Raw genomic sequence first — 15,864 nt, 5'->3', positions numbered from 1 at the left:
CAATATCAGTCTGGGAGAGAAAGGGAATTTTATTTGATGGGAGGGGTGCGGAGGGGCGGGACTGTTCAAAAATCTATGATGGTTTTGTTGGTTGGAATTTATATTTACGCCTACTGGTGCAGCATGAGGTCACCATGAAAGATACACTGATTTCTAGGAAGTAAAAGTAGTGGGAACTTTAACTACTGTAACTACCAACTATTTTTGGCTAAAAAGATGCATTGCATAACTTCATCCCTTTAATTGATTTATTTACTCCTTTAATTGCCAAGGTTGTAAAATTTAGCTGCCACCCTTTATGTATTAATGATCCTTCCACTTTTTTCTGAGACTGTAGTCTGTGGAGTGATGGATATTACATGGTTTGACTCTACTCTTGACTCCTAATCAGTGGTATGTCTTGCAGTCATGTGGTTTTGTATTATATGGCATCGCAGATAAAAATAGAATCATTTTTTCCTCTGCTTTTTCTCAGAAACTATATTTCTCTTGAGGGAAGCTTCGCTGTCGTTCAGCTTCTTCCAGTGTGAAGTAACTGGTAGCTTATGAAACCAGACCTTCACAGTAGCTTCCCAACACTGGTGTCCCACAGAAATCTTGTATCTCCAATCCTTTTTTTTTTTTTTTTTTGATTGACAGCCAACATTTGCAGTGGTTACACATCAGATGTAGTGCTTTCACATTGCATATTTACCCATGTTGAGAAAATGTTTCATCATTCTGAGGCCAAACCACATTACATTCTTCAAAATGCATGAGTGGCAAAGAAAGCAATTCAGTTTTTTGCATGTGTAGATGCATGTTTTTTTTTACAAGACACTTATAAAAATACACACACACACACACACCCTTTGGCCGATTCCAATGTGCCGTTAGGAAGTTGATAAGGAAAATAAAATTTGAGTTTTTCCTCGCAGCGCTTCACTAAGCTCTGAAATGTAACTGGGAGCTGAATCCCAGCTTAATCAAAATAAAGCAGCAGGGGGTCAGCGGCTCCGTCCCTAAACAGACTGCCGGGTTAAAGGGACAGTTCACTGTTTTAGTCTCCGGGCCGGAACGTGACCGCTCACCCACTTTAATACCAGCTTTTTGGAATCTGCTTAAAGTAAGCCTTCCTGTCCCAAAACAAAAAAAAAATTTTTACAAAAAAGACCTCATGCTCTCTCACACATTGTCCTCCCTCTGCCTTTACCCTTAGACGAGGGAATGCTGGCTGTGATTATCCTTAAAGCTGGATCATACACACACACACACACACACACACACACTCATATATACACATATGGACAGTCAGCTCTTTTTAAAATGGTATAGATCTAGTTTGGAAAAAAATCATTACTTGAAGCCACATTCACACTGCGCTTTCCGCCATCTTTAGGCTCTCTCAGACAAAACGTTGACATCGTGGACAAAAAAAGACAATCGGCAGTCACAGTAACTGTTGTTCAGTTTCGGTCCCGGTGCATATCAAGTCGTAGCCTCCTTTGTAGTTCTTGCAGTAATTGATGCAGATTCTCCCAGGTGTTACGACACGGTGTTGAAGCGGCAGGTCGGCCCGCTGTCGGCTGGTTCACAGCTAAACTCACTCTGAAGACTAAATGACTTGTAACATCTTTTATTAAATACGGCGCAGGGAGGAGAAAGGACACTAGGCCTTCCTCAGAGCCTTTTAAAGGCAGCCGGTGGTAATTAAAGCAATTAGGCTAGCAGGCTGTTAGGCAACAATAAGCTACATACACAAGGATATAGTTACATCACAGTAGATAATAATAATAATAATTATAATAATAACAATAATAATAATAATTATAAGTTCATTTAGTGTATATAGTACCATAAATAAATTGATTAAAACAATAACAAACAAAAACCAAAAAAATCAAAACGAGTCCAGCATAGGAATGACCTTCTATCTAAACAATAAAGCAGAAGAATAAACAGAAGAACACTGTAAATGGTGAAAGGCAATGCTAATTAAAAGTTAAGTTAAATTAGTTGAACACAATATTCAAATTCACAATGTGTATTCTCTTACAATCATGTGGATTCATACACTGTGTTGTGGTTTTCTGAATAGCCTTTTGTTCCATATACTGTAGGTTATTCAGGCATCATCATTATGCAGTGTGCCATCAGTTTACATTGTTAAGTAACACAGTGCAGAATGGCCCAGTGCAGCTTTAAGTTACCTTCTGTCCTTAAAAAAAAATACAATATTTTTCCTTTAATTCTGTGTTATCAATCATAGGAGACACCCATTCATCTTTATTTTGTAAAATGCTCAATTTTTCTTTTATGCTTTTTTGACATTTTTGTAAAACTTCCTAAAACAGACTCCTCCTTCGCTAAAGCCGAAAATTTCATACACTGCAACGTAATTCTTTCGATGACGTCACTCCACTCTAACTTTTCCAAAAACTTGAAAACAATTCACAATCTTTTTCTCATAAACCACGAATCCAATTGATTTGAGAATTGTTAATTATGCTCTTTACACACGGTCCCTAGTAATGCGGAAGGTTTTTGTTGAGCGGTCAAAAGATAACCGAATCACACGCGAGTTTGGAACACAGATGATGCTGGTTCAGTCGAACTCTGGCCTGTCATCTTGAAACTTTTCACACATGTTGTCAACATTTAATTAAACCTGTGTACCAAATTCCATGACGATCGGTGAAGAAACACAGACATGGTGGATGTTACACTGCAGGTTTTACTACATCTTTAGGAAGTCCAGCTCCCCCAACACAAGCAAATAAACATGACCGTTGTGAGCCGATCAAATTTGAGCATTGATTTGACAGGCTTATCAATAGCTGATCAACTTAAAAATCAACAGATAAGTCCCTCTGAGGATCCTGTAACTGTGTGCAGAAATTTGATAGAAATCAGCTCTTGGAGGCTGCTGCAGTGTTTTAGCAAAGCTCTAATGATACAAACTACATCTGAGTGCTTGGAACCTGCTAATCGCTGTTTGCAGCTGTCATCTTATAATTGATTTTGGAATTAAACTCTTGTATTTATACACAGTATGTGTATTGTTGTTTATTGTTTATTGTGGATCCCCATTAGTCGATGTACAAGCGACAGACTAGTCTTCCTGGGGTCCATTTAAAATCAATACAAGACAGTCAAACCTAAACATGGATATAAAATTGCAATTACCAATTACAACAAGACAACAGTTACTACCATAATTACAACAATGAATAATATGACATACTGAGGATTTCAAACTACGAGAGAACAATTCATTGAAATCACGTTACACTGAATTTTTTTATTTTTATTTTATTTAACCAGGCAGGTCAATTAAGAACAAATTCTTATTTACAATGACAGCCTAGCAAGAGGACAAAAGGACCTCTCGAAGGGTAAAGGGAAAAGGGGACAAAAAAAAAAAAAAAAAACACGCAAAAAGAAACTAAACAAAGAACAATCCAGATAAGACAGAGACAGAGAGATCAGCCAGAGAAACCCAACACGGTATGGGAACGGGGAAATAATCCAAACACACACCAAACAAACAACCAAATAAAATTACAAGTCATGCAAGTCAGTTAAAAGGCTGGGTGACATTTGCAGGTGTGTGTGAACAACTCTGCAATAGAGTCCTTAAAAGTAGTGAGGGAGATCAATCTGTCCAGTTTCAAATGTCTTTTGCAGCTCATTCCAACTGCTGGGAGCAGCAAACTGGAAGGAGGACTGGCCAAAAGAAGTATTAATACAGGGAACTTCTTGTGAGATATGGCAGGCAGCTCTGGTGTTATAGGGAGTGGATGACCATTTTAACAAGTGTACCAGAATACAACACAGAACTCTAAACTAAAAGCCTAGTTCATGAATTTCGACACAACAGATGAACACAATGGCAGGAGTCTGGATAACTGACTGAACAGTAGTGTGATGGTAAAGGAGCTGCAGGTTAAGTATATATACACATACATATACATGGTCCTTGGTTCTTGCTTCAAGAGGGAATAAACTCTTCATGTGTGTATATATACGTATATATATAAATACATCCCGCTATATATGTCCTGTTCCTGTCATTTTTCCATGACCTCTGTGCTGCATCTCTCTGTCTTTCATTTTAATATCACCTCATGTTTTTTTTGTTTTTTTTGCCTCCTCTGATTAAACAACAAAAAGCCCTGAAGATTAGCGAGGCAGTAACAGGTCCGGTGTCCATATGGGGTCGGGAGGGGGGGGAGAGGGGTGAAGAGGTCAGCTGCACTCGGGAGGGGGGGGAGAGGGGTCAAGAGGTCAGCTGCACTTTAGGGATTACAGCAGCACAACAGAGAGAGAGAGAGAGAGTGAGAGAGAGTCCATGAATCTATTTCTGTGTATGTAATTGTTTTGATGTATATGCTCATTTTTTGTGTGTATGAGTGGGATTTACGGCGATGATTTTTTCACTGTGTATGTGAATTTTAAAATGGGCTTAACACAAAGCACTGTCCATTTACAAGTCTGAGTGATGTGGAGGGTAAACTCCCCCCATGTATGACATATACACACACACACACACACACACACACACACACACACACACACACACCACCTTACCTCAGGAATAAATCTATTGTTTTTTTCCTCCAGTTTCTAAATTCCTCTTTGCAAACGAGGAGTGTTGTTTTAAGATGAAATATCCACAATTTGAAAAAAGTGACACCTTTGGAAATGACTTATAGCCAAAATGAAAACAAATTTAAGTGCTTTTGAAAGGATAGGTGGTATCTTAAGACGTTGTTTGGCAAAATCAAAACGCTTTTGCAGGCTGAATCCTACAGATTTTACAGATACAGAATCATGAACGTCTGGTAGAGATTGTTTTTCAAAATGGAGATATTGCCTGATCAAAATCAGACTTTTCCTTCGCAAAGTTGTCACTTTTTTCTCTTTGCTTTGAACGTTAAGACCAGACTGAGTGAGACATATCGATCAGAGAAAAGCCTCGCTTGCCTTTCACATGCTGTGTGCTTTTGTGTTTATGTGTGTGTGTGTGTGTGTGTGTGTGTGTGTGTGTGTGTGTGAGTGTGTGTGTGTGTTTGTGTCCATTTGTTTCCACTTAAAATTCTGTACATTGCTTAAACGTTAAGGCTGGTGTTTTTTAATGCATTTCTTACCGTCAACAAATCCTATGAAAATAACAAAATCAGCAATGATTTTGTTTTGCCAACAAGTCTCGTCCATGTAGCCGGTGCCCAATGCAGCCATGTCCCAGCAGCCATAGAACTCCATTGTAATAAAAAACGATTAAAAACACGTCACAGAGCCATGCTGCTGCTCTGCAGCATATTTCATCATCACGATGCACCGGGCCGGCCGACTTTTTCCTCAAACAACTTAATAAGCCGGCTGGAAACACTTTGCAATCTCAGGAAAGTAGTTCCGTAGCACTGAAAATAGTCCCCGGCGTAATGAAGAACTTGTTCCCATTTGAATTTGATTTGGTAATAACTACAACAGTCTGACTTTTCGTGGTAACAGTTAGCGATTTTTAAAATGTAAACTATGTCTTTGTGAGCTGTATTTAAAGGTTTTTAGCTTATAATTGGAGCCAATGACTTCCGGGTTGACGGCTAAAAACGGTACGTGGGAAGTCGGAAAGTAACGGGAGTAGAGCAAACGCATTGTTGATTTTGTTATTTTCATAGGATTTGTTGACGGTAAACAATACATTAAATAACACCGGCCTTATCCTTTAAGTTGCACATGAAATGTTGCAGCATCTTATGACTGTGAAGAACTTCAAATGTTAGTGATTTTCTACCGACCTACTGACTTGCTCTGTGATGTCTGTCTGTATATTATACTGCATGTCATGGTGACTTGTTATGTGTTTTAAGGTGTTTTCTATTATAAACTCCTACATTATACATTATTCTATTATAAACTCCAACCGTAGTAATGATTTTGAACTGAATTTGAATTGATTTGTGTTTGTTTGTGTGTTACGTGTGTGTCGCTCCTCAGATGGCGTCCTGGACCTTTCCACCAAGAAGAACCTGAGCGCAGGCAGCGGCCTCCTCAAAACCTCCCCCAGCTTCTCCGCTGCGCCTGGGGTCAAAGGGTAAGACAACAGGATTAGTCCAAACCACACTCTGTTAGTGAGCCGGGAGCCAGCCGGACCCAGAGCCAGCTAGTCATGTGGCTAAAAAACTGGTGGAGAGGTTAAAGTGGTAATCTGCCTGTACCTTGTTTTTTTTTTATTTTTGGCAAAATCTTTGGTGCTCAGCCTCACTTTGGTGTTTCTGCACTGTACTTCCCAGAGATCACCTGTCAATCAAACATTGTGGGTGGAGCTTGGATTTTCTGTTTCTCTTTTCTTTGTCTATTCAGCCATGGTGACTATCACTGCTTATGCTACCCAGTTCTTCTGTTTATTCCAAACAAACTGCTGTTGCTGCTGCTGGAAACTTAAAACTATTTGCAACTAATTGGAATTGATTCTATAAATAGATTCTAAACCGAAAATGAAAATCAACACCCTCCCCACCCTTCTCCCCACTTGGATCAGCGAAATGGATCAGACCAAGGCAATCAAACACTGATTATTATAGACAGGCCTAAATCAGATTTAATTCATTACAAATTTCTTTAAATTAAACAGTTTCTTCATTCCAGAGTTTGGAGTTGAATTGCAAAAGGAGTCGACTCCAGTCCCGTTTATTAGTAGAATCTATTCTCAGAATCAACGTGATGGAATCGAGAATCAATTATTTTGGAGTCGACTCTCCAAAACCTCTCCAACCCGAAAGATCAAAAGATCTTGTAAGATCTAGCAATAGAGTGTAGCAAAGTGGAGATTTATCTATCTGATAATGTGGTGGATTATTACTTTAAGATCCCACATCTAAGGAAGTACAAGCAAGTTTATTATATTAATATCTTCTCTCCTTTGTCTCCCCACTGAACGGAAACATGCTCTGTACAGTGTTGCTGTTCATTCATGAATATTTTTTATTGATATCCATCTGTCTATCTGAAAGTCTGCGGATCCGGGGGTTGAAGCACATTTGAAGTCACAGAAAGGGTAAAAACCAACCTGTTGGCAGTTGTGGTGTTGACTTTTAGAGAATCGAGCGGGTGGGAGCAGTGAGCTGGGGGGGTCAGCGGGGCGCAGAAGGGCCGCGGCCTCACGCGGTTCCTCTGCGTTTCGACGGCGAGGCTTCGATCAGGCCGGCCGTCCTCGGGGCGAGCCCAGCCGACGCCTCCCACCTTTCATCTCTTACTTATTGGTTTCGCTCAGCTGATCGATACCGCAGCTGCCATCAATTCCGCGGCCGAGGCGTTTCATGCAGTACAGGCCTATTTATGCACAGGTATTTATAATTCAGACCCCACCCTCCTACACCCCCCCCCCCCCCCCCCCCCCCCCCCCACCATCCCCCGGTGTGAGAGTTCAACCCCAGAGCATGTCAAAGACGAGATGGAGGCTTGGGCTGCTTCTCTCTTTTTGTCTCCGTTTCAGCGCTTTTATCGACGAACCTCCGCGATGCGGCGCGATGCTTTATTGATGACTGTGCACTCTGCCTTGAAGTCATGTTTGAATCACATGCCGTCATTCTTCCTTCTTGCTTCAGGAGGGAATAAACAATCAACGATAAACGCAGCTGCCATTTCCAGGAATACTTTTGATCTGCGGGTCAAAGATGGATTAGGAGAGGTTCGATATACAGTGTGGAGTGAAGAGAAGAGTGAGGCGAAGGCTGCTGTGGTGAAGAGACACAACCGAGACCGCTTTTGTTTGATTTCTTTTCTTTGACACTTTTTGTACTGTGAGTTTTAGATTTTAGAGAAGTATTGAATTGACATTACAGTTAAAACGTTCACAAGTTGCCACCGCATCAGAGGCCCATCCAGATCCAGGTGACAGCTCCATCGCAAAGCTCAAGCAACTCTTGGGATTGACTCCATCGATTCCCAATACTTTTTTACCCATTTCTGCAATTCAACAGCCCTACTCATAGGGCTTAAGACCGGAAGGTTGCCGGTTCAAGTCCTGGATGAGCTCTGAAAAGCTGGATGGGGAAAGTGAATGAGAAACTCTCTTCTTCTCTTCAACAGCTATTGGCAAGGTTGCTTTGCAGGACATTTACCCCCCTAGTTGCTGCAGTGGAGCTGCTCATTGGTCACCAGTAGAAGTGTGCCCAGACCATCCCTAGATACATAAAGATTAAAAAGAAATAAGAAATAAGAAAGAACCTCTTGGAATCTGCTCAGAAAACCTCTGTCTTCAGGTGGACAGTACCACCTCCCCAACACTCACAGACACACACACACACATTTCAGGCTTATCAAATTTTGGCTCAGATTATCTCTCTGACCTTTACTTCTCTGATAATATAAACACATGAATCCGAACCAGGCGATACATCCTATATCCTGAGGTATCCTTCTTTTATTATTTAGTGTTTATTTTGGTTCCACCACTGGGAGATAATACCCAGTAACACACTCCACACATGAGGGTCTGGTGATTAAAGCTTGGCGTGGTGAGGTGTGCCCGCACCAGGACTGGGAGCAGGATTGGAAACTTCATCTTCGGTCCCTTAGGAAGCGAGTCGGTCTCTCGCCTGAGGGCCCCAAGGCCCCCCCGAGGCCCCGAGGCCCTCAGCCACACTTCAGCACACACCAGGAGTCTTTAATGATCAGGTCATGTAATATTAACCAGAGGAGAGGAGGGGAGGACTGTGTGTGTGTGTGTGTGTGTGTGTGTGTGTGTGTGTGTGTGTGTGTGTGTGTGTGTGTGTCGGCGTCTAGTTCGACCCCCGCTGACTCTACCTCATCTCCCCCAGACAGACATCCCCCAACAAAAAAAAACACACTAGGGTTAGACCGATATCAGGCTGATATTGGCTTTTTATCAGAGTTTCCTCCCTGACCACAGATACAAAAAAACAATCTGGAAATCTTGCGATTTTCTTTATTTTCTTTGCACATTTTATTTATTCATTTAACTGTTAAATTATGGATTTTTTACGTTACGTTGCATCATTTAGCAGATGCTTTTGTCCAAAGCAACTTACAGTAAGAGCATTTTGTCAGTAGTCAAACCAACTGTGTATCACAGTCTTCATCTGCTAAGCCTTTAATAGGAATAAGTAGCATTTGTAGAGTCAGAGTTTTTGAGGGAGAGGAAGATCGTTACATTAGTTTGCAAATTAATTCTTCATTCCCTACCATTGAGAAGGTGTGGTGGGTCACTCTGCCCTAAAGCTGCTGACACTAAAGGTTTATATAGGTAACAGTTTATAGTACAACGATTCATGATCGCCCGATGGACATCGCTACAAAGTCACCAACACACCATCATCAGCTCAGCTTTGATTCTGGATGCTGTCGCTCATAAAAAGTATAAACACTAGAGCGATTATAGAACGCATCGCAGAAGTTCAGTCATTTGCTCTCATCTAGTTACTTTACTTTGTTACTATAGTTCTAAATAACAACTAGTTACTTTACAAAGTTAGTGTTTATTAAAAGTAACTCAGTCGAGTGCTTTCAAGTTACCCGCTTAAAAACTTCACAACTTTTATGTCTTCTGGTGATGTTCTCACTAGCAGGCTATAGAAATCATCACCAAGTACACTGCTGTTATCTACTTATCTGTTATCTACTTAACAAGGAGCTTTAATTTATTCGGGGTATGATCGTCTTTATGGTAAACTAGTATGATCACAGAGGCAGGCTTGATTAATCATGTCTGGTCTAAAAACTAAACAGCAGATAGCGCTCACAACACATTGGCAGGTGCTTTCAGTTCTCAGATGTAACAGGTAACAATAATGTTCTTCCCCTTTTCTCCCATCAGTTCAAAGTAATGCAAATATTCCCAGGTTGTGAAGTTTATTGTCTGCAGAATAGTGTAACTGCTTTTGCAGTGTTATTTTTCACTCTTTCTTTTTAAATAAGAAGTTTCATTCAAGTAAATCTATTGTCTTTATCCAGGTCTGGATAAATAGCATAAATTGTCTCCTCAGTGTACGTTTTATCCTACAGTCTATTAAAAAAAAAAGTACGGTCAGCCAGAGTTTAATTTGAGCTCGGAGAATTAATCGACGTTAGAATAAGAGAGTTCCATAATGTTGTCATGACAACTGAGCCAGCGATGGGGTCAAAGTTCGATCCGATTTAAGACTCAGCGATGGGCTATCAACGACCATCGCAACGATGAACGCTGGAAGAATAAACAACATGTCACTGCGACCGACGATAGAATATGATCATCGCCGGTGGTGCCAATCATAAATCGCTGTACTATAAACTGCCCATAAAATAATTTCATTAGTCTGGGGGAAACACTGAATACTTGGATTTTTTTTGGCGTGAAAGCTCAAATTGAAAGGAACAGTTCACCGAAAAATTTAAATTCAGTCATCATCTGCTTACCCCGGTGCCAGTTGAAGCTGGTGAAGTTTGTTAGTCCATATTAACAGTCCCAGAGCTTTCCCAGCACGTAGCAGCCTTCTCCAAAACAGCTGAAGTGTTTGAGGACCGATCTTTAGAGTTCCACAAATAACAAAAAAAAATAACCATAAAAGTCTCTTCTCACAAGCTGTATGGAGAGATTTTACTCCATACAGCTCGTGAGAAGACTTGTATTATGCTTCACGAGCTGTATGGAGTAATTTTATGGTTATTTTTTTGTTATTTTTGGAACTCTAAAGATCGAACCTCAAAGACTTTAGTTGTTTTGTGCTGGGAAGCTCTGGGACTGTGATATGGACTGACAAACTTCACCAGAGTTTCAACCGGCATGGGGGTGAGTAGATAGTGACTGAATTTTCATTTTTGGGTGAACTATTCCTTTAAAGATTTTGAATATCAGCACAAAATATCGTTCTCTTAACATACTGGTATCGATATCAGCCTTGAAAAAACCCATATCGGTGGAACCTTAGAACACACGCTGTCATTCATACACCCAGATGTTCAACTCTTGTTCCTTTTTACATATCACAGTTAAACGCCTCTCTTTGAACCCGTCTCTTTGGGGAACCCCGTCTGTTGTGTCTGTTTCTGTGCTCCTGTTACTTTCACAAATGTAGGATCAAGTTGAATCCTCAGATCCACCGGTGATGTCTGGCGGAGTCTCCCTGATGACTGTACGCCGACTGTAACGGAACGCTCTGTCGGAGCGCAGACTCCAAAGCCCCTCGTTAACCCTGTATTGTTTTCAATGAGCCGCAGACCGCCCACTGTGATAATCTGTCTTAAAGCTCCCGCTGAGGACTCCCCACCTCGCACATTCAGCTCCTCAGAAAAACCCCCGCGATGGATGGATACAGTATTTCCCTGAAGTTACTTTTCCCCCTGCCAGCCGTTGACTCGCCAAGCTATTTCCTGCTATTTTAAACCTCAGGGACTGTTTTTTTTAAGGACTTGCAACTGTTGCTATAGTTACTTAGCAGAAGGAACAGTGGCTGCAGCAGTTCAAGTGGAGGCCCTTCGGCTTTGCATTTAAACATACGTTTCAGCACAGTGATATGCCACCTTGGGAGCAGAGGTGGTTTTCATGAATTTGAAACACTAATACAGCATGTTAGCAGACCAGCACCGGTTCAGAAGAAGAGATATGTTTTCAATTCAGCTCGGTTCAATACAACTTTATTTATTCCGCATGGGGCAATTCACAGGACGCAATTTAAGGTGCAAACAATCATTGAGAACAACACAGAAAACACAGATCACTGGACAGGACAGGTCAACAGATTAACAGTTGGTCATTTGCATATTTGTGCTATTAAAGTGCAGAATGCGGGCAGAGCTCCGCAGTCAAATGCATATAGCTGAAATTATTATTTAAAATTGCCCACTTTTGGAAACCTGACGATTGTTTTTTAAATTTTATATTACTTCTGGTACAAAAGTGTTTTTTCTTCGATTTGTCTTGCATTGATCGGAGGAGGTTGAATTCATTGTGAAGTGGACTTTGGGGTTTTAGCAGTAAAACCCCAAAGATTAAATGAAACTTAAATGACCCCATAGGGAAATTAGATAGTGCTCTGTATTAATTTGATTCATTTTGAATGCTGGAAATGTGTGAGGTGCAGGTATAAGTCTGTATTTTATGGCAGCTAAAATGATATTTGCGCCTACTGGACGCTGCCTGGCCATTCGCTCAAGGCAATCGGATGTATTTGGCTTGAAAAATGTTGAAGCAATCGATTTAACATCCAGAGAGAGGTTCAGCATTTCTTAAATAGATAGATAGATAGATAGATAGATAGATAGATAGATAGATAGATAGATAGATCGCGTCCTTGCTTTTAAGCCTCTGCCCTCGCTGACTGTTATATTATTCATTAGTTTAGTAGACTCTGGTATTGTGCATGATGAATTTCACTGGCTTGTGTCTGTTTACCTTCTACACAACATCTCTGAACTATCACAATGCTATTCTAACAACTCTCCATGTTTGTGGCACTGAGAAAATAATTAGCAGTTCAAAGTTTCTACAAAGTGCTACAGTATGTGAGTGCAAGCCATTATTAAACAAGTTAGTCTGTGGAGAGAATAGACTGTAAATACTTTGCAGAATGTCTGAGATGCTGGAAGAAAATAACAAGAAAAAAATAGTTGTGCTAAGTAAGTGCATTTAGGTGTATAATGAGTTTTGTGTGAACATTAATTGTTGAGATCTAAATAAAGAGATCAAAGAGAAAGACATGACTGATATTCTTCTGCTATAATGTAATTATTGAGCAATTGCAAAGAACTAATTCACTTTTAATAATGAAGTGCTGTGGAAGAACTGAACATGTTTTTTGCAACTACATTTTCATGTTGTGAGCCTATTAACGTTCTACCTGCACAGAGACACAATGTCCTGGTTTAATATTGTTCTGCCTAACTGTCACTAACTGAGACTGAGCAATTGAGGATGGTGAGATTTGTTAGTATGGTTTAATCAACATTTGTTTGTATGGTCATTTATAGACCTGATTATTCACTGTATATATTGTATGTTAAATAATCTGTTGTAACTTCTCTTGGAAAACGTTTGAACTTGGAAATGTAACAACATTCCCCAAATGTTTGGGTGGATGGTGTTAAAAGTAAAACCTTTTATCCAATGAACAATAATTGAATTCTGAGAATTTAATCACAAAATAGGAATTGCAACAGCATCCTTTGTCCCAAGAATCACTGTTATATCAGAAGATCTCTGACACCGTTCCTAACTTTGCCCGTTTTTCCTCCAACCAGGCGTTCGCTGAAAGTGGACCGCACCTTCCAAGAGGTGGATGAGGAGGACAACCTGCTGCCGAGAAGCTTGCAGGACGGGCTGAGGGACAACTACGTCAGCTCCACCTCCCTCAAGCCCCCGCTGGCCCGCTCGCTGCTCATCAAGGAAGAGCTCCTCAGCCAGAAGCACCGCCTCCTGAGCCAGCCTGCTGCTCTCTCATTGGCTAATCTGGAGTCGGCCGGCTTGCTCAACCACGGGCAGCCCCACCCCGTGCTGGGCCAGAAGGGCTCTTCCTCGCCCTGGGGGAGCAAGGCCCACCTGGACAGCCTGCTGAAGCTGAAGCAGGCCAGCGGAGGTCTGAGCCTCAGCGACCTCAAAGAGCTGCCTCTGTTCCTGGAGAACCACCACAACCACCACGGAGCCTTCTCCTCCAAGAGTTCCCTCCACCATCACCACCACAACCAGGTCTCCAAGGCCCACCACCACCACGAGGGCAAGAGAGAGCAGGGCCACTCGCCTCCCGTGGACCTGAAGATCCCCCAAGTTCGAGGCATGGATCTCTCCTGGGACTCCCACGCCTCGGAGCTGTACGGCTACGGCGCCATGGGGGTGGGGGGCGGCGGCCACGGGGAGAACGCCCTGAGCCGGAAGCTGAGAGCCATCCTGCCCAAGCAGAACCGCCGGGCAGGGCTGGGAGGAAGCCTGGGAGGCCTGCTGGATGGGGCGGCCGACTACTGGAGCTCCGACATGGACCACTCCACCTCCGGGCCGGCTTACTCCACCTCCGACGTGGAGGGGGACCCCAGCTCCAAGCAGCCGAGGAAGAAGAGGGGCCGCTACCGCCAGTACAACAGCGAGATCCTGGAGGAGGCCATAGCGGTGGTGATGAACGGGAAGATGAGCGTGTCCAAGGCCCAGAACATCTACGGGATCCCGCACAGCACCCTGGAGTACAAGGTCAAGGAGCGCATGGGAACCCTGAAGAACCCCCCAAAGAAGAAGCTCAAGCTGATGATGAGGATGGAAGGAGGAGGCCAGGATTCTGCCGCCGAGTCGGAGAACACGCCCACCGCAACCCCGCGAGACGACGGGCCGCCGCTGGCAGCTGCCGAGCTCAAGGACGATTAAGACGGAAAAGAAGAGATTGATGACAATTCGAAAACCAATCGATTAAACGACAAAAACTTTATAAACCTCAGTCAAATGACTAAAGTAATTTGAAAACGGATGGGGCTTTATTTGTGCCAATTTACTTTGCAGTATCTGGGTGAGCACAAACGCAGGGATAATATGAGGAGGATTCTTAAAACAAACTGGAGAGAAACAACTAATCGGCTGGTTTTTAACTTGAGGTGTCACTTGAGCGGCACTGTGCAAGCATTTGTTCAGCTTTTATATCCAGGGGCTTAACAAATGCAGCTAAAGACATGAGTTACATGACAATTAATGAAATTTTCTTAAGCATGCTGATAATCCCCAGCCCGAAACCCAATCCCCCTCTTTTCTGAACTTGATACACTGACCCATTACTGCTTCTAAATGCAGTTTGGGCTGTGGACCATTCCAATTTGGGGAAAATGAGGGGAAGGTTGAAAATTAACCCTTTTGAACAAACTGACAAATTAAGGTCCTTTGACCCCTCCCCTCTCTCATGGAGTACTAGTTAAAATTGGTAAGTGAACTGTCTATTACGTTTGAAGCCAACTGTAAAGGTTTAATCATGCCATTGATATTTCTCACCAGGGTTCTAAATCAAAACCCATTCTCTTATTGCCAGGTAGCCATTACGCTTTAACTGCAAACCTTTTCTTTCCTCCTTAGATATTCTGCTATTCTCTATGTGGACGAAAGCAACATTAACCCGTCCTTTTTGAACGAAAAAAAGACACACAAAAGTCATTCAGGGATGCATGTTTGTGAGTTTCGTAGATACTACTGACTTCTAAGATAGACTTCTTTTCCTCTGTCTTTATTTTGTTTGTTTTGTTTTGCTTTCTTTTGCACTACACTTTTGGGTCTGGCGCTTACAGACCAGGTTACCTCGGCATTGTTGCCCTAGCATCATGCACTTATTATGGTCTGTCTCTGAAGCCCAGTCGCAACCTCGCAACAGGTCGGAGGTGCAGGTCGCCCGCGAACACTGATCCGTAATCAGATCCAGGATGCTCTTTTACCCCCTTTGTTGCCAAGGGACAAGTTGAGGGGGGAATCTGATTCTGGATCAGCTGTTTTTAATGCGGACTGCTTCCTCCTGATCCTCCATCAGTGTCTCACCGCTGATCCTGGAACGCCGGCTCCAGGTCGCCCTCCAAACGGCGGCCGGGGTTAGCTAGTCCCCCGAATTCCATTTTATTGGATGAAGGCTGATGTGCTAGCTTGCGGGCCTTCTGGGATCAGAATGTGAAACCCTGCTGCTATCCAGTCGATTATCTAGTTCCCATACGAGGCTTTAGCTAGCCTTAGCTAATGAGTTTTAGCTAGCCTTAGCTAACGACAACACATTTCCGATGTTTTTGTTTTTCCTTTTCCAATCAAACTAAGCAGAAGCGGCTTAGCTGATGAGTTTTAACAAATTCTTCTCCCTCTCTGAGTTGTTTTAAACTTTCAAAGACAGTTTTAAAGGCAGTTTACTACGACAATGTGCATTTATAGAGGGGACAGTTTGG

At 42.3% G+C, this 15,864-nt stretch overlaps 1 protein-coding gene across 1 annotated transcript in view; it reads left to right on the top strand.

The window, feature by feature from the left end:
* The window catches only part of lcor (ligand dependent nuclear receptor corepressor), a gene marked incomplete at both ends in the record, with an annotated part of 28,491 nt that extends 14,081 nt beyond the window's left edge, over positions 1-14,410 (top strand). Inside the window, 2 exon segments of the mRNA XM_071537101.1 lie at positions 5,980-6,076; positions 13,219-14,410. Of these exon segments, the coding sequence (XP_071393202.1) occupies positions 5,980-6,076; positions 13,219-14,410 (1,289 nt within the window).
* Positions 14,411-15,864: the final 1,454 nt, after the last annotated feature.

The sequence above is a fragment of the Centroberyx affinis genome, unplaced genomic scaffold, assembly GCF_046629955.1.
Source record: "Centroberyx affinis isolate AG114_WGS23_722 - 3 ecotype Tasmania unplaced genomic scaffold, CSIRO-AGI_Caff_v1 ptg002981l_1, whole genome shotgun sequence".
In the NCBI taxonomy this organism is placed as follows: Eukaryota; Metazoa; Chordata; class Actinopteri; order Beryciformes; family Berycidae; genus Centroberyx; species Centroberyx affinis.
This window is presented reverse-complemented; position numbering and strand designations above follow the sequence as displayed.